Source organism: Cyprinus carpio, chromosome B16 (genome assembly GCF_018340385.1).
Source record: "Cyprinus carpio isolate SPL01 chromosome B16, ASM1834038v1, whole genome shotgun sequence".
Lineage (NCBI taxonomy): Eukaryota > Metazoa > Chordata > Actinopteri > Cypriniformes > Cyprinidae > Cyprinus > Cyprinus carpio.
Genome location: NC_056612.1, coordinates 7,171,927 through 7,198,895, shown reverse-complemented (window position 1 = coordinate 7,198,895; position 26,969 = coordinate 7,171,927). Strand labels below are relative to the sequence as shown.

The window sequence follows — 26,969 nt, the reverse complement described above, 5'->3', positions numbered from 1 at the left end:
TTGAAATTGGTTCAGCTTTTTAAAGATAGCTCATTTAAGATAACAAGCTCTTTTTTTTTTGTTTGTTTTTTTAAAGTAACAGGCACTGTGATTGACTGAGACTGTCACTGACTGAGTTATACAGATGCTCAGTAATTACAGTCTGTCAGTCCACAATAAGTTATTAATGCAAGTTGTGTCAATAAACAGCATAAGCAGAAAACTGATTTTAAGAATAATGTGTTTTCCTCTGAATTGGAATACAGAAATTGGCCTACATTTACATTACATTTTTATTACCACTTTGGAACTAAACCAGACACATTTTTTAAGGGAGTGGCTTTAACCGATTCATGACTCATATGAATAGGCCTATGTTTCTGCATCACTATTAGAGAATTACTTTTGTTATTTCAAATAATGTTCTCAGTTTGAGATTTGATGGGTATAAAAAAGGCAGAAACCTTTAAATAATTTGGCAGACATCCAATTATAGTATCCATGTTTCATCACTAAAGGTTTTATTTTTATAAAATGGTTTTGTTGAGGCTAGTCCTACTGGATGTATTCAGTATATGGCTTTTGTGGATAGGTTTTCACCCAAATAGCCTGTTCTGTAGACTTTGGTTCCAGAGCTAATTCACTCAAGATGTGAGAGCGAAACCTGTGATCTAATGCAGATCTAATGACTAAGTTTACAAGAAAACACATTTATTCCATAATACAATATATTATTGGTATATCGTTGAGTCATTTAAATGTGAAATGGCTGTAAACTGTACAAAGGCACTTCAGATGTCCTTAATAACTGCAAAATAACAGTTTAATAAAAATATTGATGGCTAAGGCATTAGATAGGAGGTGACTAAGGATAATCTGAGTTCATGCATTTCAAGTTGAAACTATTTTTCAGGGTGCTATATGCCATTATAGTTATAAAATTATTATTCAGGGTGAGACAATTGTGTGTGTGTGTGTGTGTGTGTGTGTGTGTGTGTGTGTGTGTGTGTGTGTGTGTGTGTGTGTGTGTGTGTGTGTGTGTGTTGTTCTGTAGTTGTATTAATGTTTGTGGAAAGTGAACAGGTTCTCATTAACTCCTTACGCCCTGCCTGTGTGCTTTGCTCTGAATGAAAGGCTCGTTCTGATTGGCCGTCTGAACAGTGGCAGGGCTGATAAACCCCCAGGCTTCCCTGCTGTTCCACATCACTCTGCTTTACTCTGTGTGTGTATACGTGTTTTTATATATGTGTTTGAAACAAACAGAAAGCCTGTAAGGACCTACGAGAGGGAGAACTCTTCTGTTTGCCTGACACTGTAAGTACAATGAAAGCAATTAGAGGAAAGAGAGAGATATTATGAGTAATACTCGTTGAGCTTTTAGAACACAGTCCAGGTACAAGGTCCAAATAGAGGACTATTATGGGATTTTATCAGGTTGATGGCATATATAACTGCTAAAGTGGATTGTCTTTACTTTCTTTTTCTACATTTCATTTAATATTCTAGTATATTGAGTAAAAAAAAAAAAAAAAAAAAAAAACGGAGTCACCGTAACAAGTCAAATGTCAGCAGACTTTAGCTTTTACTCTTTTTTTACAGCACCTGCTTCAGTACAACGTGACATGCCATAAAGATATCTGATCTTGGCAACCCATATGCTTTCTGAGGCTTTTCAAATCAAAATCAGACTGATAATAGTCATTTAAGATGTTATATGCATTTTTTTCCTCACAATTCTCATTTGGAACATTAGGACAATAATTGATTCATTAAATGCTTCTTTGCATTTGCTGGTTTGTATTTACTGAGAAGCATTCCTAATATTCCTATCCTATTTCTATATTAAAAGTGCTAACAAAGTACAAAACTACATTACATTTCTGCAGGTTGTTGATATGTTCATGCTTTGTCCTCAGATACTTAACCTTTGTTATCTTGTTTGTGTGCATGTGTAAAGATTAACAACTTTAATAGTACTTACTGGTACATGATCAAAAAGACCAGTCACCTTCTGGATGAGTCATCAAATGCACACACACACACACAGCCACACTGACACACTGACACATCTCAATCCATTTGTATTATGTGGATTAGTGTGAAGAGATAACAGGCATACAAATAATTAGTAGTAGCCACCGTCACCCACCCTGCTGACAAAGCTTGTTTAGAACAATGATTTGATTGGTACAGTCTCTTTCTATTACATTTGCTCCAACAAATTCTACCTTAAGGTCAGATTTACCTAGTGCATGTGTCCTGTGAGGACAATCAGTGTAATGAATTAAATCAGTAGAATTAGTGTGAATTAGCTGTACCATTGTATTATTAACACTTTTGATGGCAAAGTTCACATCAAAGATAAATTATCATTTGTTAATTTTTATAGTATGTATTTGGCAACCTGTGATGTTCTTATCAGCAGAATATTGCTACTGAGGTGAGGTGATGACATACAGTTTTTGTATTCATTTTCAAATTCACACAAATTGAATCAATTTAAATCTGTTTCAAAATAAGCTGCAGCGTTATTATGGTTAACTAAAACTAAAAACTATTAAAAATGCTTTTGTTAAACGAATTAGTGAAAAGAAAAGAAAAGAAAAGAAAAGAAAAGAAAAGAAAAGAAAAGAAAAGAAAAGAAAAATATGAAACTGTAAAGATGAAACTGAAAATATTTAAATAAAAAAAAAAGCTAATTCAAAATATTAATTCAACTTGTATTTATATAGTACTAAAATAAAATTGATATGCTGTTGTATTATCTATTTATTATGCTATGAGAGTTCTTACAATAAAAAAGGGAAATAATCACTGACACTAATGTATGGTTGTGTATTTTCTATAATTACATTTCATGTCTTGAACATGTGGCCTCTGGCTGTGGTTTTCCTGTTTAGATACTGAGAGTCAGGTTGACCCTGAAAACACCCTCAATAACACTAATTTAATTACACCTCTCCTTATTAAAAAGCACATCAGTCTGTCTTTTATTCTCCACACTGAGATATTCTACTCCTGTTTCAGTCAAAAACATGGACGCTGCAGAGTTCCGGAGACGCGGGAAGGAGATGGTGGACTATGTGGCTGATTATTTAGAGAACATTGAGAAGAGGCAGGTTTACCCCGATGTGGAACCTGGATATCTCAGGTCACTGATTCCTGAGGAAGCCCCGCTGGAGGCAGAGAGCTATGAGGATGTGGTCAAAGACATAGAGAGGGTGATCATGCCAGGGGTGAGTCAGTGCTGACCAACTATGATACAGTTCCTTTACTTTACTGTCATTACATACTATGGTTTTCAGATCTCAGATCTTGTGTGAAAAGATTTTTAATGACTTTTTTGTCTGGTGGTATTTGTTTATTCCTCATATATATATATATATATATATATATATATATATTTGTGTGTGTGTGTGTGTGTGTGTGTGTGTGTGTGTGTGTGTGTGTGATATATATATATATATATATATATATTCATATTCATATATGTATGAATAACCTACTAAAATAATAAATAAAATAAATGTAACACTTTTAAAAACTTTTATCACGAATATTTTTTTTTTAGTTAAAATCTGCATTTATTATACAGTGTATAGTAGCTGAATATACAGTATTGTAGTATGGCTTTGTGTTCACTAACACTTTAGTTTAGGAACAATTCTCACTATTAACTAGTTGCTTATTAGTATGCATATTACTAGCTTGTTGATTGTTTGTTTGTATTTTTATAGCATATTTTATTGTTTTGTTTTTATTGACTATATTTTAGATCCATTAATCATACCCCATACCTAAACTTAACAACTATCTAACTATTATAAGCAGTAAATGAACAGTTTATTGAGGCAAAAGTTTTAATTGATAGTTAATAGTGAGAAAAGGGTCCCCAAAATAAACAGCAACAAAACATTTGGTGACTTTAACTCAAAACTTTCTGGTTATAGACAGTAGAGCTCTTTTAATCTTTGTCTTTGATGGTTTAAATTTATTATAGCAATTTAGAAGCAAAAAAAACAACAACAACAACAACAACAACAACAAACAATAAAGCAAGCTTTTGTCAGCTTTTATCTGATGTTGTGTATATTGCACTTAATAACATAATGTCCATAATTTAAACTAATAGTCTACCAAGCAGTTAACAGATATGATGATGTGGTTATACACTATGTGAAGGATGATGTAACAGCAATGCAAATATTCATAAATGTTTATGATTTATCTTGTGCAGATAAAGATACTTCATTTTACTAATAGGTGACCACATCAAGACATCCTCAAGGTTTTCTCTCATTAGACATGCTCAAAGTCCACCTTTTGAGGTGCTGGAAGCTGATAGGAAATGAATCATTAAACTCTGACCTGGGGTCAGAGAAAAGCCTCCCCCACCCCTTCATTGCATACTGTAGCTCAGAGGAAAAAAACAAACACTTTATTTCAGTTGAAGGTGTTATCCTTCCACTGTGTCCAATTAGATAAATTTTCCTTTTCAGAAGTCTTGTTTTAATGGTTGTTTAAAAGTGTGTGCTTGGGCTAATGAATGACTCACAATAGGAAAATCCTGCAAGAGAGACACAGACACACAGTGCCTCAAGCTCTCTCCTCCGCTAAACACATGGAATAATTTAATCTAGCCTTCGTAATTTCATCTAACCTTTAACATTGTGAGCGAAAAACCCTGATGTCACTATAACCGAAGTCATAATCTCTGTTCAAAAGAGCAAAGGTGAACAACAATAGAACAACCAAGCTAAATCTGACCGATCACAGTCCTCAGTCTTAGGTGACTCTTTTGCTTGAAAATTTTATATAACTGTAGCAAATGGTTTTAAACATGGTCTTTTGGTGTTTTTTTCATGAACACTGAAGACAAATTTTAATTGAATGTTTCTACATGTTTCAGGTGACACACTGGCACAGCCCGTACTTCTATGCATACTTTCCTACTGCCCACTCTTTTCCCGCAATGCTGGCTGATATGCTGTGTGGGGCCATTGGCTGCATTGGATTCTCTTGGGTATGTCTCTCTCTCTCTCTCTCTCTCTGAACATCCACCTACCTGTCTATCCATCTAATTAGCCATCTGTCTGTCCCTACTTTGAACCATCTATTCATCTATCCATCCATCTATTTAGCCACCTGCTAGTCTGGTTGTCCATCCATCGATCCATTTATTTAGCAACCTGCCTGTCTGTCTGTCCATTTTTTTGCATTTATCCATTTAGCCATCTATCTGTCCATCCATCATCTGTCTGTCTGTCCGTCCATCCATCTATCCATCCATCTGCTTTTCCATCCATCCATCCAGCATCCATCTGCTTTTACATCCATCCATTCATCCATCCATCCTCCATCCATCCATCCATCCATCCATCCATCCATCCACCCATCCATCCAACATTCATCTGCTTTTCCATCCATCCATCCATCTGATTTTCCATCCATCCAACATTCACCTGTTTCCATCCATCTATCCATCAATCCAACATTCATCTGCCATCCATCCATCCATCCATTCATCCATTCATCCATCCATCCATCCATCCTCCCATCCATTTAGCCACCTGTCAGTCTGTTAATTCTGCATCCATCTGCTTTTCCATCCATCCATCCATCCATCCATCCATCCATTTAGCCACCTGTCGGTCTGTTAATTCTGCATCCATCTGCTTTTCCATCCATCCATCCATCCATCCATCCATTTAGCCACCAGTCGGTCTGTTAATTCTGCATCCATCTGCTTTTCCTTCCATCCATCCATCCATCCATCCATTTAGCCACCTGTCGGCCTGTTAATTCGGCATCCATCTGCTTTTCTTTCTTTCCATCCATCCATCCATCCATCCATCCATCCATCCATCCATCCATCCATCCATCCATTTAGCCACCTGTTGGTCTGTTAATTCTGCATCCATCTGCTTTCCCATCCATCCATCCATCCATCCAGCCACCAGTCGGTATGTTCATTCTTCATCCATCCATCCATCCATCCATGACATCTTAAACTCTCATCTTGCAGACTAATTCAAGATTTTATTTATCAATTAATATATATTTTTTTCCATTTATTTATTTTTGTAGGCAGCGAGTCCTGCCTGTACAGAGCTGGAGACAGTGATGCTGGACTGGCTGGGGAAGATGCTGAAGCTACCAGAGGATTTCTTGGCTGGTACAGAGGGCAGTGGGGGAGGGGTCATCCAGGTAATATAATAAAGAAAAGATTTTATCTGCTAGTAGTGCAAGTTTAAATAGAGATTTACATGGTATCACTTATACAGTGTTTTCAACCAAGGGTCCATCTAAATTTTAATTTTAGATGCTTTCTTACATGATCTAGCTGCTGCGAATTTAAATAAAGTTAGTTTAATCCCAACTGTAGAAGAAGTATGGTCCTATTTTTCTTAGTCCATTAGTATAATTACTAATAAACGTGCCCCCATAAAAACTATTTGACACAAAAATCGCTCTAGCCCATGGATAAATCAGAATCTAATTACTTTGCTACATCAAATATATATATATTTGGGCGTAAACCACAATATTCAAAATCTGAGACTGGTTGAATTGCTTTTAGACAACATCGAAATAGGTGTACTCAAGCTATTAGAAAAGCAAAATCTGAGTATTATAAAAGGCAATTCTCCAATTGTTCCTCAAATTCAAGAATTTACTGGGATAAGGTTAAAAGAACTAGAAAACAAACATCTGTTACCACAGGGACCTGTTTCACTTAAGAGCAAAGATATTGTTGTTACAGACAAAGCAAAAGTAGCAGATCTTTTAAATAAACAATTTATTAGAGCAAGTAATTTATTTGAGAATCATGTTCCTATACAGTATATCGATAAAACAAGACATATTAGAAACATTCAAACTATTTTACCTTTTAGTTTTTCTCTAAAACCAGTTAATAAGTTGCAGGTCTGGCATGATTACGTAAACTTAAAAAAAGCCTGCTGGTTTAGATGTGTTAGATCCTTTCTTTTTTAAAGTAGATGCATCATAGCTGAACCCTTAACATATATTTTAAATTTATCTGTAACTAAAGCTGAAATACCTAAAATTTGGAAAGTAGCCATTGTATCTCTTTTATTTATGTTTGTTTATAGCACCGCAAAACTGTTATTTCTCAAAAAAAAAAAAAAATCAAAATTCTCAGTTTTGCCTTGTGTTGCAAAGGTGATGGAAAAACTAATTAATAAGCAATTGATAGGGTTTCGTAATAAAAATAACATCTCATCTAAAGTTCAGTCTGGATTTCGTTCTTCATTTAGTTGTACTACAGCAGTTGTAAAAGTTATGCATGATATCTATAATGCATTAGAAACAACAATTTTGTGCAGCTATTTTTATCGGCCTTGCTAAATCTTTCGATACAGCTGATCATTCTATATTTTTATTCAGATTACGTAGTATTGGTGTGTCTAACTTAAACCTGTCTTGGTTTTCTAACTATTTATTTAAAAGATCCCAATATGTAAAGATTGACCAACAATTATCAGAACCATAAACTATTAATAAAGGGGTCCCTCAGGGCTTTGTGTTAGCATCAACCCTGTTTTCAATCTACATTAATAATATTTCTTAGGTTATCAATAGTCAGAAATCCTATATTCACCTAAATGCGGATGATGCGATTCTTTATGCAGTGGGATCGTCATATGATGAAGTTTTAAACCAGGTAAGGATAGTTTTAATAATATTCAAGAGGCTTTTAATGACCTGAATATAGTTTTAAATAGCACAAAAAAAAGTAATGTGGTTTGGGAAAAAAAAAACAAAAAAAAACATAATAATAAAGACATCATAACTTCGAAAGGGGCAATAATTAAGGTAGTATCCTCATATAAATATCTTGGAATCTGTCTTGATAACTCTTTGACTTTTACTACCCACTTAATTAGCCACATAAGAAAGTTAAATCTAGACTTGGCTTCTTGTTTCGAAATAGATCTGTGTTTACCATGTCAGCCAAGAAATATCTTGTTGAAACTAGTATTTTGCCCTTGTTTGATTATGGTGATGTGATATATAGAAATACACGTAAAGGTGTTCTGGAGCAATTAGATGTGTTATATCATGCGGCAATTATATTGATTACTAATGCACCTTACAGAATACATCATTGCGAATTATACTCCCTTTTGAATTGGACATCATTGCATATTTTTATTTACAAAGTTCTACCGGGCTTATTACCTGAATACCTTCAAAAGTTGCTGAAACCTCATTCTAATACTTATACAACTAGATAATCTAATTATATATCCTTGGCTATCCCTGGAAGGAAAACTACTTACAGTCGTTCTGGTTTTGAATTTGTTGCCCCAAATGATTGAAATGTGCTACAAAAGTTATTGAAATTAGAGACAAATATTCCAGTATGTACATTTAAATTACTAGTAAGTGCTCTGACCTTGACCTGTAAATGTTTTAATTGAGGTCTTATTCTTTTTTTATGTGCTTTATATATTGCAATGTATGTTTGTATGTTTCTCAGGAGATATTAATTATCCTGCCTGGCTGTTATTGAAAATAAGAACCTGTTCTTAATTAATTTGCCTGGTTAAATAAAGGTAAAAAAAACAAAGGGTCCATTAAGGGGGTCCATGTACTGCAGGGGGTCTATAGAGAAGATAAGATATTATAATATAATAATATTATATATATATATATATATATATATATATATATATATATATATATATATATATATATATATATATATATATATATACAGTATATATTTTATATATATATATATATATTTATTTATATTTATATTTAGTCTTCTGTTGTTCTGCAAAGGTTGATTCATATTATTAACACACAACAATTACACAACTTGAGTAAAATGTAGAAAATTTGGATTTCGAATAGTAATCTGTATTCCCATCTGAATCTTGTGCCCTGTGTCAAAAACGTGGACATTTTAAACCACTTTAATGCCACCTGGGCAACCTTAATCCATGTTTACGGGCAATTTCTTATGAACAATAAGAAATATCAAACACATGTCCCACACAGCAATTTGTTTGTCATTGATTTCTTCTCTAGGCCCTGCAAATTGTTATGTCCTGTAGAAATTGTCTTTTAAGACATCGAATACACATGAGAGGAGCCATTCAGGCGGGCGTGCGTTGAGAGCGGTCTGTGATCATTTCGTCACTATGGATGTAGCAGTTGAGCAGCTGTGACCATTTAGAGAGACACAGGAACACAGCGTATGGAAAGCCCATGACAGTCAGTTTAATGCTCTGTCATTAAGGCCGCTTTGGAGTGTGTGTGTCCTCCTACTGAATGTTTTTTCTCTGGGCTTTTCAGAGAGCTCACTATGACAACAGGCATTATTTTCACAGATAGCACGCACTAATGAGGGAGTTTGTGGGTTTTGAAAGCAATGCCTCTCAGCAAAGGTGGGCATAGTAGAGAGGGGAGGAGAACAGGTGGAAGTAGAAGATATTTATGAAAGTACAACTAAGTTTTCATTTTTTTGTTGAGTGTAATATTTGGTACATCAGGCTTTTATGGCTTATATAGGGAAATGTAGAGTTCACGCTCAAGGAGGAAAAAAGAGGGGAAGAATATTTCAATCTTATTCAGAGGACCAAACTGAGCAAAAATATGCAATTTGGTGCAGATGCTGATATTTATATGGGCAGAAAAAAAAAAAAATCTGATAGCTTTTAATGTAAATGGCATTTAATCAAAGACTTTGGAATTAAAAACACAATTGTGACTACTGTTTTCCAGATTATCCCATAAAGTAAACTGAATCATTAGTAATCAGGACGTGTTAGGCTTACGAAGGGAAATCAAAGACAAACTGTGCCTCACAATGAGCGGAGGTGATCTGTATTGAGGGGTTTTCGAGTGGAAGTCTTCTCATTCACTCATTGTGGACACACAATACAGAGCTGGAGAGCTGATGAAAATTCATCACTGCTGCATTTACAATTGCAATATTTAAAACGAGGGAAATTATGTCTCAAGTAATACTGAACATCTACCAATTGTGAAACCTGCTCAACTGCTTTTGAATTTCCAGTATCAAGTATGAATAAATATATTGTGTTGTTTGTTTGTACAGGGCACTGCCAGTGAAGCCACTCTCATAGCTCTTCTTGCTGCTCGTTCCAAAATCGTCAAACTGATCCAGACTGACCATCCTGACCGATCTGAGACAGATATTATATCCAAACTTGTTGCCTACTCATCTGATCAGGTAAAACAACAATACTGGATGAAAGACTGCTGCAGAGGTATATTTAGTCTAGACTAATGACCTGCAAGATAATATGCACCATTCAACAGACACTGTGACAATGGCATCACGTCGATCTGTAAGTAGGGATGAGTATCTGTTAGCAGGGATGATTAGCAAGAATTCTTATTGAATGGAAATTTCAAACAAAGTGAAAGGGTCATGCAGCAGGATAACGGTGAAGAGCCACTTGTTTATGAATGTACTTGCAGCATATGTGTGTCTAACGGGAAAACATTAATATTTGGTTATGTTTTTTAAAACAATCAGAATCAGAATTAGCTATATTCACCAGGTGTGCACAAACACACAAGGAATTTGTTGTGTGTGTGTGTGTGTGTGTGTGTGTGTGTGTGTGTGTGTGTGTGTGTGTGTTTTTATGGTACTCCTTGTACATACATACATACATACACATCTGACATGAGAACAGAAAAACATTTAAATAGTAAGACTTAACAATAAATAATAAAAATGTGTATGAATCTGGAACCGTAGATTTATGTACAGATTTGTGCATTATTTATTCTATATACAGCTGAATAAATATAGAGATATGCATATGTATTTACATAATACTTGAGAAAGAGGAAATACTTAAAGATGGAGAATGAATTACAGAAATGAATTACAGAACACTGGTAATGATTCATGTGTTAGCTGTTTAAGCTGGAGATGGCATGGGAGAAAAAACAAAACAAACAAAATAACACCTTTTTTAAGTCTAGATGTTCTAGTGCACAGAGATCTGTAGTGTCTGCCCGAGGGGAGAAGTGCAAACAGGGTGTGTCCGGGGTGAGATGGGTCTTTGATGATGTCACAAGCCGTTTCTTCACTCTGGAGTTGTACAAGTCCTGAAGACTGGGCAGGTGCACACCAATGATCCTTTCTGCTGTCCTAACAGTCAGTTGCAGTCTTCTTATATCTGATTTGCTGGCTGACCCAACCCCGACAGTTATAGAAGAGGACAAAACCGACTCAGTAACAGCTGAGTAAAACTGTGTCATTTGTGCCTGTGGCAGATTGAACTTTTTCAGCTGACGAAGGAAGTACAACCTCTGCTAGGCCTGTTTCACAATGGAGTCAATGTGAATGTCATACTTCAGCTCCTGAGAGATGGTTGTGCCCAGGAACCTGAATACTCCACTGCAGCCACAGTGCTGTCCATGATGGTGAGAAGGGAGGTTTCTCCTGAAGTCCACTATCATCTCCACAGTTTTGAGAGTGTTCAACTCCAGGTTGTTGTGACTGCACCAGACAGCCAGCTGCTCAACCTCTTGTCTGTAAGCAGACTCATCTCCGTCCTGGATGAGGCTGATGACTGTAGCGTCATCTGCAAACTTACAGAGTTTGACAGAGGTGTCTTTAGATGTGCAGTCATTTGTGAAGAGGGAGAAGAGCAGTGGGGAGAGAACACAGCCCTGAGGAGCTCCAGTGCTGATGGTGCATGTGTTGGATGTGAGTTTTCCCAGCCTCACTAGTTGCTGCCTGTCTGTCAGGAAGCTGGTGATCCACTGACAGACGGAGGTGGATACAGAGAGCTGTGTGAGTTTATTCTGAAAGGTGTCCGGGATGATGGTTTTGAAAGCAGACCTTATGTCCACAAACAAGATCCTTGCATAAGTCCTTGGTTTGTCCAGATGTTGGAGGATGTAGTGCAATTCCATATTGACTGCATCATCCACAGACCTGTTTGCTCGGTAAGCAAACTGCAGGGGGTCCAGCAAGGGTCCAGTAATGTCAGTAAAGTAGGCCAACACCAGTCTCTCAAATGACTTCATGACCACAAATGTTAAAGCAACAGGTCTGTAGTCATTGAGTCCTGTGATTTTTTGGTTTCTTGGGTACAGGGATGATGGTGGAACATTTGAAGCAAGAGGGGACTACACACAGCTCCAGGGATCTGATGAAGATCAATGTGAAGATGGATGATAGTTGGACAGCACAGGATTTGAGGCAGGCTGGAGAGACACCGTCTGGGCCTTTGACTTACCTTATCTTCTGCTTTCTGAAGACTTTGCGTACATCATCTTCACAGATCTTAAGTGCAGGCTAAGAAACAGTAGGGGGGGAGGGAGGGGAGGGTGTTGATGGCTGTGTTGTGAGACGGTTGGAGCGGGTGTGGGATGTCAGTCCAGTCTTTTGCTTTTCAAACCTTCAGTAAAACTCATTCAGGTCTTCAGCCAGTTGTTGATTGGCCTCAGTGCTGGGGGATGGGGTCTTTGTAGCTGGTGAAGGCCTTTTAGGCCATTCCACACTGATGTAGAGTCGTTACTTGAGAGCTGTTTTTTTTTCTTTTAGCTTTTCAGTGTAGTTTAACTTTGTCACTCTTATCTCCCTATTCAGTGGCCTGTTTGTACAAGGCTTTGTCCCCACTCCTGTAGGCGTCCTCTTTGGCCTGGTGAAGCTGTTTGAGTTTTGCACCGAACCAACATTTGTCATTGTTAAATGTTAAATATGTCCTGGTGGGAACACACATGTCCTCACAGAAACTGATGTAGGACATCACGGTGTCAGTAAGCTCGTCCAGATCAGTAGCTTCAGCCTTAAAAACACTCCAGTCAGTAAGTTCGAAGCAGGCTTGTAAATCATGAATTGAGAAATAATATGGCAGTGTTTTGTTGATATTTCAGGCACACTCATCGGTGGAGAGGGCAGGTTTGATAGGTGGAGTAAGGATGAAGAAAATTCCCACCGACAGTAAGTTTTCTGTGCGAGGAGCTGCACTGCAGAAAGTTCTAGAAGAGGACAGAGCCGCAGGACTCATACCATTTTTTGTATGTATATCTCTAATAACTAGAAGCTTCTTTTAAACAGCACAACTATTGTATTAAGGGTAACACTTTGGTTCAAAGACCAGGGTTTCACTTTATTTTGATGGTCCCTTTAACACATCCTGTTGAATATAAGTAATGTTGCACCTACAAAGTCTCACTAGAGTATTAGTAGAATATTAGTAGACTGGTAGGGTTAGGATTAAAATAAGTAGACGATTATTTGCAAAGTTACTCATAATCAGTAACGTCTGTTAAGTTAATCAAAAACGCATTGTGTTGCCTTCTTGAGCATCAGTAAATGTTTCCAACTTCTGTAATAGCTGTGTATGAGACCCTCAATTGCCCTCAGTGTGAAAATATGGATCTCAATATCATACAGTCACTGTTGGAAAGGGTTCAAATTTGCAGACGATGCTGGAAAACCAAAGAATGTGCAGGAGCCTGAGGATTTTTCTGAAGTACAACAGGCAGTTGAACTGCTCAGGACCAACAAGGGAATCATGAAAAACTATCACAACACAGAAAAACAGTCATGGATCATCCAGGAAACAACACAGTATTAAGATTCATGAGTATGTAAACTTGAACTGGGTCATTTTTTAGGAATTCAGTTATTATTTTGTCTTGTGGAGAACATATAAACATCTGTTATGTGAAATAGCTTATTCAGGAGAGTACTAAATAAAAAAATAACATGCAATTTTCATGATCCCTCTTATTTAGTTAAAATTATTAACATATTTGAATATTCTGCAAGGGGTATGTAATTTTATGAGCACAACTGGAAAATATGTAAAACGTTACATATTGTCAACAGAATGTTCAAAAGGAACCATCAAAATATTAACTATTTGCTATTAAATAGTTGCTTATCAGCATGCATATTCCTAACATATTGGCCGTTTATTAGTACTTATAAGCACATATTCTGTATGACCATATATAAGATCCTTTACTCTTATCCCAAACCTAACAACTACCCAAAACTAAAATGTGACCACCTTAAGAATTATCCCAAGAATCACTTCTTACGCTTGGTCTGTTTAATTTTTTTGTTCACTAAATGCAAAATGCATAATATAGCCAATACATTCATTGAACCAACTACAGATATGTTTGTAATATACTGGATACATTTGAAATTTTTTTTATGTTTGGAAATTTTAAAATTCTGATGGTTAGACATGGGATTTATATAGTTTCCAGTACAGCAATTAAAATTTTTTCCCTTTTTTTTTTATTTTTTTATTTGTATTTCTGACACAATGCTCCAGTCAACTGGAAAATATCTAGTTTTATTTATTGTCATTGTTATTATTTTTAACCCTGACATCATGCCAGGAAATGCTGCAGAATTTTCTCTCGAATCTTAATGATTAACCCTTACCATTAGAACTTCCAGTCGCTATATATAACAAGTGCAAATCATGGTAGAAAGATAGCAGCCACTCAGACTGTTAGGGAGCACAAAATGAGAACAAATTGGACATTTGTCTCTGCTCTTTCTCTGAACCTGTCCCCCCGCGGTCTGCATGATGGTTAATGCTGTTTGGAGAGCCTGTTTTCTGAATCACATTTGTCAAATTAGCCCCAGGCTCAACCAGCAAAACCATGTCAGAAGAATCACAGCGTAATGACAAACCAAGCAGGAACAAATCTTTTTGTGATCAAAACCTACAGCTCAAATGAATTTTTCATTTGCACATTCTAGATTAGGATAAAGAAATGTCTAGGTTGACTTATTTTTACTACATTAAATTTTAAAATGAACACATAATAATCCATCTATTTGATATTTTGGATGTTTCTCTTAGTTTTGTGCAACACTAGGAACAACTCCATCCTGTGCATTCGACTGCATCACTGAGCTTGGCCCTATATGTAAGACTAATTTCTATTTATGGTTATTTTCCTTTGTATCTTATTTGTGCTTGCAGATTAGTGTTTTGATGAATATTTTAATAGACACATTGTCATTGTTTCTATGTCAGGTAATGCAGAGAAGATCTGGATGCACATTGATGCTGCATATGCCGGGAGTGCATTTATCTGTCCAGAGTTCAGACCCCTGCTGAATGGCATAGAGGTGAGATAACATTCAGATCACACAACATGTTCTTGAGCACACTTCACAGGGTGCTCTTAACACCCAGAGAGGCACGAGTGATAAGAGAAGAGCAATCTGTGCCGGGCTCCAACTATTGATCCTGTTACTTTAGAAGCGATGCGTTGAGGAGAGAGTCGTGTGTGTGCGATTGAGAATATTTAAATGTCACAAACGATGTGAGCTGGCATGAGCGATGACTTGTGGAATGGGCGGGATATTAGAGATCCCTGATTGTCCTTTGAGTTGCCGTGGAGCCCAGCTGGGTGTCAGAATGATAAGGGTAAAGTAATTTCCTGAGGCATAGGAAGACCTTTAGATAAGTTTCTTTTTTCCCTTGCCAAATAAATATCACTGTTTATTAGGAGCATGAGTTCAAACAATAGTGAAGACTGTGCTCCCTTGCACAGACAATGGTTTTTATTACTGACCGGAATGACAGCCGGCTGCTGTTTCCCGTGTAGTGTTGGTTGCCAGGAAGTGAAAGACAGACAGGACTCAGCATGACAACAATCAAACCGTCATGGCAGTGTCTGCCTTTATTGTGGCAGATGGAAAGGATATTGGAAAGCGGAGAGTGAGCAAAAAGATTAGACTTTGAGATAGTGGCTCTTTTTGAATGCTCATGGGACAGATGCTGCAGTTGATTATGAGTTTGATGCATAATATACTATGTGTCAGAGTCAAAAGTAGTTGATATCAGACCATGCTAACAGGTAGCTGAAAGATGACACATCTTTATTTTCAGCAAGCCAAATTTATTCTCCTATTCCAATATCTCAGTCTTTATTTTAGCACAGATTTCTGGTATAAAGAGGCTGCAAAACTGAATGAATATGTAAATACTAGTTTATTATTAGTTAATAATAAGTTAGTTAATAATTATTAATAGTTCATAGTAAATCCTAGTTTCGTTATAAATATTGACAGATCTAGCAATCACTTAAAAAAAAAAAAAAATAAGAATTAAGACTACAGCTTTATCAACTGCTTTGGCACCTCTGTTGTTTGTGTTGCTAGATACTATTTAAAATGATTTAAATTATTCTAAAAATTCACAAACATTTTGAATTCCGTTTCGATAAATATCTAAAACTAAATATCTATAAAACTCACCAGAGCCTCTCTGATGATAATGAATAGAAATGTTACTAATTTATCCAATAGCAGGTAAGTTAGTGATGTTTTGTCCCTTTTCTCAAGAGTAAGTTAGATACATCAATTCACAACAAATCACATCAAAATGTGCTTCTCTTTAAGTTTGCAGACTCTTTCAATTTCAATCCTCATAAATGGCTCCTGGTCAACTTTGACTGCTCAGCAATGTGGTAAGTGTTTAGTTGCTCTCTCAGTAAAAAGTATATTAAATTAATTCTCTGACCTGATCTACTGTATCTCAATATGCTATTGGTTGGCTTAGTCAGTCAATAAAGGAAATGGTCCCAGCTGCCCTTTATGTCATCACCAGGCAAACAAAAATGTTCATGGTTATATACAGTATATATATATAAAAGACAAGAGTGCATCCAAATTTACCCTGATAATATAGGGCAAATATACAGCATTTATACAGCAGAGATGCATTTAGCTAAATCAAAAGTATAGTCATTTATAATGTTACAAAATATTTCTATTTTAAATAAATGCTGTTCTTTTGAATTTTTCATTCATCATAGAATGAATCATGGTTGCCAAATATATTTCAGCACAGCTGTTTTTTCTTGAGCACCAAATCAGCAGATTAGAATGATTTCCGAAGGATCATGTGACACTGAAGACTGGAGTGATAATGCTTAAAATTTAGCTTTGCTATCACAGGAATACATGATATTTTTAAATGTATAAAAGTAGAAAAAAGTCATTTGAATTGTAATGATATATCACAATATTACAAAAACAACTTTTCAACGTTAGTCTATACAGTGGCCCCTAAGTTATTTCAACACTTAAGCCACATGTTAAACATGTACTGTGTGATGTGAATATGTCACTTTGTCACATTAGAAAGAAAATAATTAAACTGAGTGGCGTCTGCAAATCTTGAAACCCCACCTTGACCCTGCCTTGACTAAATGGCAATAAAGTGAACCTTAAACCTTGAACCTTATAAAAACCAATAGTCTTGATTCAACTCTTTTATTACCACACTTCCTCTTTGTGTGTCTAATGGTACATTTGGTTTGTGAGCCAAACTGATACTTTTGATTTGACACTAGAAGATAGATAGATAAATAAATAAACAAATCACAATCAAAACTGAAAAACAGACACACAAAATCTGTAAAATAATGAATCTGAAAAATCGCTTTTTTTATTGTTTCTTATTGAACGGTATGTTGTGCTAACTTTGTTCAAACATCCAGATAATGCATTTGCATACATTTATTGAGTTGTATGTTACCTTTGTTACCACAGTTTAATACCATATTAGTTGGCTATTACTGAACATTCAAATAATAATGATATATGCTGTATGCACAATAACACTGTGATGAAGATAAATGTTTCTGTACAGGGTGAAGAAAAGATCAGACATCATTGGAGCATTTAAAATCGAGCCGCTTTATCTGAAGCATGATCACCAAGAGTCAGGTAACCAATCAGCACTTTGCACTGCATACATTATTTCTTATTTTATTTTGCTCACACATATTTCTGTTAGTTTAGCACTGGAAACAGTTAATTATTATTGCAAAGGATAAATAATAATAAACTCAATAAAAGACTGAAGTGCATAAGCATGAGGGGTAAAGAGGATGACCATGATCCTCATTAATGAGATATGACGTTTTGTGCTGACATGCACTTTACGTCACACTGAAGGCTCGATCAGATTATTCACCTTAGTGCTCTGCTGTATTCTGTAAGCCTCTGCATGCTGCTGGTAAACAACAGCTTTCTAACCTGCTACACTGACAGTTGATTTAAGAGTATTTTTGCATGTATTGTGCATTTGTGTGGCAATTTGGCAACAATACAATATTTCACATACATACTGGAAGTTATATAAATCAAATACACTGTCCCTAAAAAAATATTTGGATACCAAAGACACACTTTAAACAGTATAAACATGATTCCAATATTAAACAAAGTGACTTTTATTTTAGGATAAGATAGATAGATAGATAGATAGATGTATATTTAGTTTGTTATATTTTATTCTGAACCAACTCTAAATTAATTGTTTTTGATGTATTATACTTATTTGGTTACTAATCTAGAACATCTATGTGAACCTGACTTCATATTTTCACTAAAAACATCTCAAGGTTACATATGTAACCATGGTCCCCTGAAGGGAACGAGACACTGCGTCAAATGCTTTTGGGAATGCCCCCTGTGAGACGTGAAGCATGTGTGAAGCATGTGAAATCAGTCCAATAGAGAAGTGAGACGTCACAATCAGGGTGACATGAGCGACCAGGAAGCATAAAGGTGCATCCGACAAATGAACATGTTAGCTTCTGCGGAAGTGAGCGCCTGCAGAGGACCAGCCTGCCATAGCACAAATATCCTGGAGGGCCACGCCCACTGAAAAGGCCTTGGAAACCGCCATACTCCAGGTTGAGTGCACTTTGACCCCCATCTGTGACAGGAGGCCAGAGGACTCGTAGCCCAGTGTGATGGTCTCAACCACCCATCGACTCATGGTTTGCTTGGGCGCTGGAACCCCTTTCTTAGGTGGACCGATGCAAACAAATAATTGATCTGCCTTATGCCACTGGGAAGTTCATTGGACGTAAGCATCCAGTGCTCACACTGGACAGAGCAAATTAAGTTTTTACCTTTCTTGCTTCCTAGAATGGGGAGGACAGAAGGCTTGTAGTACTAAGGGACCCTGCGAAGAGATGGACATACCCGGGTCTCTGGTAAAGAAACGCCCTAACCATGCCAGGGGCCAACACCAGGTATGACACTGTGAGTGCCAGAAAGTCCCATATCCTCTTTAGCGAGGATATAGCAAGGACACATGTTCAGTGGGTTCGAAAGGAGCATTGCACACTGCCAGGTCCCACGAGGGCATCTTGGTTCGCTGTACTGGCCTCAGCCTCCGGGTGCCACGAAGGAAACGTGTTACTAACGGGTGCTTCCCCAATGGCTGACCACCCAGAAGGGTGTGGTAAGCAGCTATGGCCGCCACGTAAACCTTCAGAGTGGAGGGAGATAACCCTGTGGAAAAACGCACCTGCAGAAACTCCAGAACTGTACTATCTGGGCAGTTGACTGGGTCTTGCGGTCGCTGTCCACACCAAGAAGTGAAAAGCTTCCACTTCAAAGTGTACAGTTTCCTCGTGCCAGGAGCTCTGGACTGGAGTATGGTCTCAAAAACCTCAAAAAAGGATTGGATGCTATGAGCTATACCCCCTCAGGGGCCACACCCACAACTTCCATAACTCCGGTGGAGAGCCGTCAAGGAAGGACACAACGTCCGAGAACCATACTCCGGCTGGCCAGAATGGGGCTACTAGCAGCATATGGACCCTGTAACAGCGTACTCTCTCCAGAACTCCTGGGAGCAGAGCTATCAAGGGAAAAGCGTACAGACAAAGCCTCGACCATGTCTGTACCATGGCATCCAGCCCAAGCAGGGCTGGATGCGTGAGGGAGAACCAAAGTGGACGGTGTTTTGTTTCCTGTGACACGAATAGATCCACTTCTGCCTGACTGATCTCCCTCCAAAGGAGGTCCACCACCTCTGTCCCTGTCTCGACAGGATGTTTCCTCCATGATTGAGATACCCAGGGATATAGACTGCTCTTAGTGAGAGGAACTTTCCCTGAGCCCACAGGAGGATCTGGTGCATCAGCCTGTAAAGAGGACATGAGCGCAGACCCCCCTGCTGGTTGATGTAGGAGATCACCGATGTGTTGTCTGTGTGGACAAGCACATGATGTCCCCTTAGGTCTGGAAGGAAGTGTTTTAGAGCTCGAAACAGGGCCAACATCTCTAGGCAGTTGATGTGCCATGTGAGATGATGGCCTTCCCACAGACCTCGGGCCACTCATGACTGCTCCACAACCCGTAAGGGAGGCGTCCGTCGTTAGTGTTAAACAACGACAAGAAGCCCCCAGCGATGGGTCTTGAGACAGGAACCAAGGTTTCTTCCACATGTCTTAGGCACGTAAGCATCTCCGCATGACCTTGATCGTGTGAAGCGGGTTCCCCCTCAGAGAAAATCCCTTGATTCTGAGCCACCAATACAAGGGTCTCATGTACAGTAGGCCAAAAGGTATCACGCTGGATGCAGTTGCCATCAGTCCCAATAGTCTCTGCCACCGTTTGACAGTGAGTGACTGGCCTTATCTCACTCCAGTCATGGCTGTGAGAATCGCTTCGATACGAGAAGGAGACAGCTGTGCCTGAATCGTTGTTGAATCCCACACCATACCCAGATAAGTGGTTCTCTGTAGAGGAGAAAGCACTCTTTTCTTGATGTTTAGCCATAACCCCAGCTCTTTCATATGGGCGAGGAAGACATCTTGATGCCGAGTCGCCATCTGCTCTGACTGAGCTCATATTAACCAATCGTCGATGTAATTCAGTATGCGGATGCCCTGGGGTCGCAACGTAGCCAGGGCAGTATCCACACACTTATGAAAGTGTGGGGTGAGAGTGACAGGCCGAACTAAAGTGGATGGCTGGCAGGGAACGACCAACCTGACTGGTCTAGTGCTCTCATCTGAGGGGATGAGCTTTCCTGTGCCTTACCGTTGCCAGGCAGCAGCTGGAAAATATGTTCATCAGAGCTCACTAAGCCCTGTAGCACTGGGGGTGGTAGGGGTATCAGTGAATCCCCCTGAGGACACTGAGGAGGATCGGGCACCATATACTGAGGTGTGTACCTCTCCTCCCCAGAGTGGACTGCCCTCAGGGTCCTGACCATGGCATAGTCAGGACTGCTCAGCCGAGGTCCTCTTAGACATAATAATGGTCTGCAGATACATGTTCTCACCGCCCCGCCCCCTGGTCTTACTGCAGGGGGTACAGGTCACAACTCTCTGTTTCTGGGTCTGGCGATTTGAAGAGCTGAATGGCTGGGACTGCTCCCACTCAGCAGTCCCAAAGACCTGGGAATGGCGAGGGAGGAAGCACTGGAATGCCACCACCTGCTTCTTCGCCTCCTGAAACCTCTCGACGACAGTGTTTACTGTGCCGCCAAAGAGACCAGAAGGCGATAGCGGGGCATCCAGCAGAAAGAATCTGTCCTTGTCTTGTAATTTGGACAGATTCAACCATAGATGTTGCTCCATAGCCATGAGAGCTGCCATGGAATGGCTGATGGCTCTGGTTGTTTCCTTGGTGGCCCGAAGCTACAGGTCTGTGGCCAGACGTCAGATTCCTCTTCCTACCTATCATCCAGGTCTTTTAGCAGGTCGGCCTGGTATGCCTGCAACACCACCATAATGTGCAGACACGTACCAGCCTGACCTGCCACCGTATAAGCTTTAACAACCAGGCTGGATGTCAGTTTTACTGGCCTGGTGGGAAGCTTCGGGGCCTTCAGGGACGATGCTGAGGACAAGGAAAGATAGCTTGCGAGCAGCTGCTCCACCACCTGCATCGCCCTTTTCATTCAGCCCCACAATGTTCGAGTAGTTGGTGACTGTTGGGCTGAAGAGTCGAGCTGAGTACGGTTTCTCCCATGTTTCTCCTCATCTTGACACCTAGGCAGGAAGCGCTCGTCCAGTTTTTGGGATGAGCATCCTGTTTCTCAGCTGGCGAATCGATGTTGAGCTTGGCTACAGAGTGAGTGACAACCTCCACTAGCTCTTCCTACATGAGCGGTTCTAGTGGATGAGGAAAGAGATAAGGATCAGCCCATCTCGGATCCCTCCACTAAATCCACTTGCGATCCCCATGATAACAGCCACTGTTGTGCCTAGTTCCAGGAGGATCGCGAACCTGGCCCCGTTCATCGAAGACAGCCAGGCAGGAGCGGAACACACAGAGTTGGAGAAGCTCGCAGTCATGGCAGGTAGCACCCTCGAGGGTTGCCCATGCATGCTCTGCTCCCAAACAGACGTGTGTATCCCCACTCGAGAGATAGCGTGGCCAGGGAGGAGCACACGACTTGAAATGCCGTCTGCTCACCACATTAGATTTTGCTTTATACTTAGGCATTCGAATTTTCACTTTCTATACAGTTATTCCTGAATGACTGTGTGCTTTTTGCATACCCAGACACACATACAAAAACGTGCTCGCTGAAGAGCACAAGCTAACATGTGCGTTTGCCGGATGTGCCTTTATTCTTCCTGGTTGCTCACGTCACCTGCCCCTTTACTCTATGGGTACAAATAATTCTTAAATGTCAAGTAATTCTTAAATGTCTAGAAAAAGTCTATCATGATTTGTTTGCTGATGCCACTTTTTTATATCTAATGCAGTATCAGTAATCTGATCTCTCATGCCTGTTGCTTGTTGGGCATTTATACATGGCTAAACAAAGACAGTTCCTGTGGTAATGTGTCTGTGGGCAGTGTGCAGCTGTGCAAACAATTGTAATTTTGCAGACAACAAAACAAAAGAGTCTCTAAACCAGAACACAACACGCACACACACACACACACACACACACACACACACACACGTGCATATATGCATACGCACCTTAAAGCCTTTCCATCATGCGCAACTTCCTGATTAAATTGCCAAGAGGCTTGGCCAGATGGGGGAAAAAAAAGAATGATGCTCTTTTTATTGCTTGTTATGTAAAGAATCATTTGTGTGCTGTGTACTTGTCTCATGGTATTATTTACATCTGAGCTTGCTTTTTAGTGTTATCACTAAATATTGACATATTTTTTTCTATATTCATAGGACTTGTCACTGATTATAGAGTAAGTATACTGCATGCAATATGTGTGTGTGCAGGTGTGCATGTCTGAGATAATATTTGTTTAGCCTGCTGATGACTTTTGTTAACCTATAGTAGGTTATTATCTGAATGAATAACTTTTCTTGTTCTGATAATATTATTACATAGGTAACTTGGTGATTATCAGAGGTTCAGTGACTGAAAAAAACAATAGGCTGCAGGTCTTCTTTGACAGAGTCACTAACAATTAATGAATACTTATCAAAGTGGACTATCAAAAACTGTTATAGGAGAAAAACTTTCCATATATTTAAATGTTGGCATCAAAGGCCATAAATATAACCAAAACAGTACATAATCTGGCTTAATTGTTATACTATACTGTATATAAATTTTTTTAATTAAATTTTTGTGTCTGATCTTAATTTGTCTCTGTGTGCTCAACTGTTCTTTGTATGGGAAGAAACAAGTATTTTAATGTGTATTTAAGTCTGTATAGGTGTTGAGAAAAGGAGCTAGAAACCTTTTGTATAGGAAGTACAACATTTTGTACAAGCAAAAGTGTATGTGCAGTGGTTTGTGTATTTATGTGAGCACAGTTCATGTCATATCACATCTCATCTCCCTTCAGCACTGGCAGATCCCATTGGGTCGTAGATTCCGCTCTCTCAAGATGTGGTTTGTGTTCCGCATGTATGGACTCAAAGGTCTCCAAGCCTATATCCGCAAGGTAACTGCCTTTAATCCATGTTGTCAATCAAGTTAGCCTTGCCAATCGCACCTTATTTGGCTTCACAGTCGATTTGGAATGACACAAATGAGCATTTTTTTCTCCCTTTCATCTTCATTATATGTTCTGGACATGTACTTCTGAAGATTCTGTGTTGGTGGGGAAATACAGAGCATACAGGCCCTATTTTTAAACTCTTTGTATGTTCTTAGTTTCAGTTTAGAAAAAGATCATAAAGATCCATGGGAGAACAATTTTTTTTCACCCATTTGTACTTCTCTTTTCTTCATTAAGTTCTTCAGTAATTCTGAATTACTCAGATTTAATGGTCAGCTCTCAAATGCAGGACAGTGGCCATAAGGAATAGCTGTCTGAAAAGTAGAAAATTATGTGCTCAGATTTGATTCCAGTAATCAGCATTAAAAAAAAAAAAAAAAGATTACCGATAAAATAATTTATTTAAAACATCTATCAAAAAACATAATATCCCCCATTTGTACTTCTCTTTTCTTCATCCAGTACTTCAGTAATTGTGAATGACTCCGGTTTAATGGTCAGCTCTCAACTGCTGGACAGTAGCAATAAGGAATAACTGAGAGTGAGGAAATTGTGTGGTCAGATTTTATTCCAGCAATCAGCACTGAAAAAAATGATTACTGATAAACTTAATCTATTTAGGACAATTTATTCTACATGATTAGCAAATTATCATTCTCTACTCTGGTATTTTGGTTGCTTATTTTAATCTACAAGCTGCCCTCTGCTGGTATTCTTAAAGAGATTTTTCACCCATAGACGAAAGCTGTTGTAACCACCTATTATTTATTATTTACAACTCAAGTTGTTCCAAACCTGTAAACTGTTGGTTATTTATGATTTATTAAGGTATTTTTATTTTATTTATTTATTTATTTATTTATTATTTTTTTGCATTCTGTTCAACACAATATGGGCATATTCCACAAAGACATGCAAGAAACTTTTTTTTTTTTCATAAATCATTTCATACAAATTAGCTGCATAATTTAATGTCTAAAATTTGTTGTTCATCTTGTTTCAGCATGTAGGACTGGCCAAAGAGTTTGAGTCTTTGGTGAAAGCTGATCAACGCTTCGAGATTTCAGCTGATGTTGTGCTGGGCCTCGTCTGCTTTAGACTCAAGGTCAGAGAAAAACTCTACAGAAACAAAACATCTCTTCCTGTGGTTATAATGGACTCTGGGAGGTCGTTAACTATGGAAAATTGCAGTATGATTTATTTTAATTTTCAATTACATGCAAAGAGAGCAGCACTGTTGTTATAGTATTTACAACAGTAACATGGAGGGAAAAAAAAAAAACAAGACAAAACAAAACTCTCTTCTTTCTTTATTTATTTTTTCTTTCTTTCTTTATTATTATTATTATTATTATTTTTTTTTTAATACATTTACCAGTTATTTTATTGCATTTAGGGAAACATAAAAAAATCTAAAGTATAAACTAAATATTTAAATAAATGTACTTAATTTGAGTTATTTTGGTACTACAACTGAAACGACATAAAAATGACTTTTTTTATTATTATTTCAATTAATGTTTGTTTTAGTTTATTTTAATTAGCAATTCTTATCCTTATGCATGTTTTATATGTAACCTATTTGTATACATAACCCTGATATTATGCTGATTCATTTAAACACAGTCCAAATAGTCAGTTAATTACAAAGCAGTGCTTACTATATTGGACTTGCTTGAGTCAAGTGTCTTTGTTAAGCAAATTTTTTAGATCAGTGAGCAGTTACAAAATACCCTTACTGAGCTGTGTGTTAAACCCTGCAGGGCTCCAATGAATTAAATGAAATTCTGTTGAAGAGGATCAACAGCGCACGTAAGATCCATTTGGTACCGTGCCAACTGGCAGGCAAGTTTGTTCTGCGGTTCGCCGTGTGTGCCCGTACTACTGAGTCGCGGCATGTTCGGGAGGCCTGGAGCCACATCAGCCACCTGGCATCAGAGCTGCTTCAGGAACTGCGCCACTGACTACTGTGGTGGGCATCACATGTTAAGACAAATGGGTGATCTGTATTACGTCTGCTGTCCACATGGTCTTACTTTCACTCTACTGCTGCAATTCTTTCTACTATTTATTGTCAAAATGTATGTATGCATTGTCTTTTACTTATTTCACTTTCATAGCTTTGTTCACTCGTGCTGCATTTTCATGAAGCAAAATCAAATATTGAGCATAATTTCTCTTTCTTTTCTAAAAGCTTTGTTCTTGACTCAGCACAGCTGCTGTGATGAGATATCTCACCAACATTCTTTGACAGCCATTGTGCCCAAATAGTTAAAAAGATTCAACAGTAGTGTGTGTATGTATTAACATTGACAATAAAGTGCATTTCTCCCAAACTGTTGCATGTGAATTGTGTATTATAGTGTGTTGCAAAATTGCAGTTTGTTAATACACTATGAGTATCCATAATATTCTACAATCCAGGTATATGATTTTTCTGCCGAAAAACACCATCTGCAGTATCTATGCGCCTACCAGTCTGCTGTATTTCTCCCATAAATATTTTACATTATATAGCTGTAAATGTATAATAATGCATATTTTAGTTTGTGTACCAGTTAATGTTTTGTATGAATATACATGCATAAATAATGAGACCAGAATTTTTTTTAAATAGTGATAAAGATATTTATCATCCTTAAAAACATTACAAATTATTAATTATTAGTATAAAGTGGTGTATTTTATGTATAAAGTGAATAGATATATACATTTATGCCTAATTAATGTATTTGGGAAACTACTGTTAATCTAATAATATCTAGTAAAAGATAGGTTCAAAGTATATAGTATATACTGATACAGGAGAGAACCAATCAGCTGTGCCATGTGATAATGATGTCATTATGTCATACTGAGTTAGATCTATCTATCTGATTCATGACAGAACTTTGTATATGCTGTACATACACAGTTGCAAGATAAAGTGAACTATTTTCAATTTTCTGCATAAATTATTCATGAAATTTGATTTAATTTTCATCAAAGTCACAAATGTCAACGAACACAATATTTAGTCTTTAATATAAGTTAATGAAACAAACAATCGTCATCTTGCATGTGTTTATTGAGCACATTCATTAAACATACAAAGTGATGGTGGAAAAAGTAAATGAAACACTAGGCTTCTGGTGTCAATGAATGACAAAAGTAGTCAGATGTTAGACAACCAGGAGTCTAATCAATGAAACAAGAATAAAATTGTGGTCTAGAGTTAAACTGCATAAACTGAG

General features: G+C 37.8%; 1 protein-coding gene across 1 annotated transcript; it reads left to right on the top strand.

The window, feature by feature from the left end:
* Positions 1–1,123: 1,123 nt before the first annotated feature.
* Positions 1,124–26,066, top strand: ddc (dopa decarboxylase). Its single transcript, XM_042740499.1, has 14 exons — positions 1,124–1,293; positions 3,007–3,215; positions 4,889–5,002; positions 6,067–6,186; positions 10,076–10,210; positions 12,880–13,023; positions 14,838–14,904; positions 15,015–15,109; positions 16,388–16,455; positions 17,643–17,719; positions 22,952–22,971; positions 23,581–23,679; positions 24,740–24,841; positions 25,500–26,066. The coding sequence occupies exons 2-14, from the start codon at positions 3,015–3,017 to the stop codon at positions 25,698–25,700; spliced, it is 1,443 nt and encodes a 480-aa protein (XP_042596433.1). The 5' UTR covers positions 1,124–1,293; positions 3,007–3,014; the 3' UTR covers positions 25,701–26,066.
* The last annotated feature ends 903 nt before the right edge of the window (positions 26,067–26,969 follow it).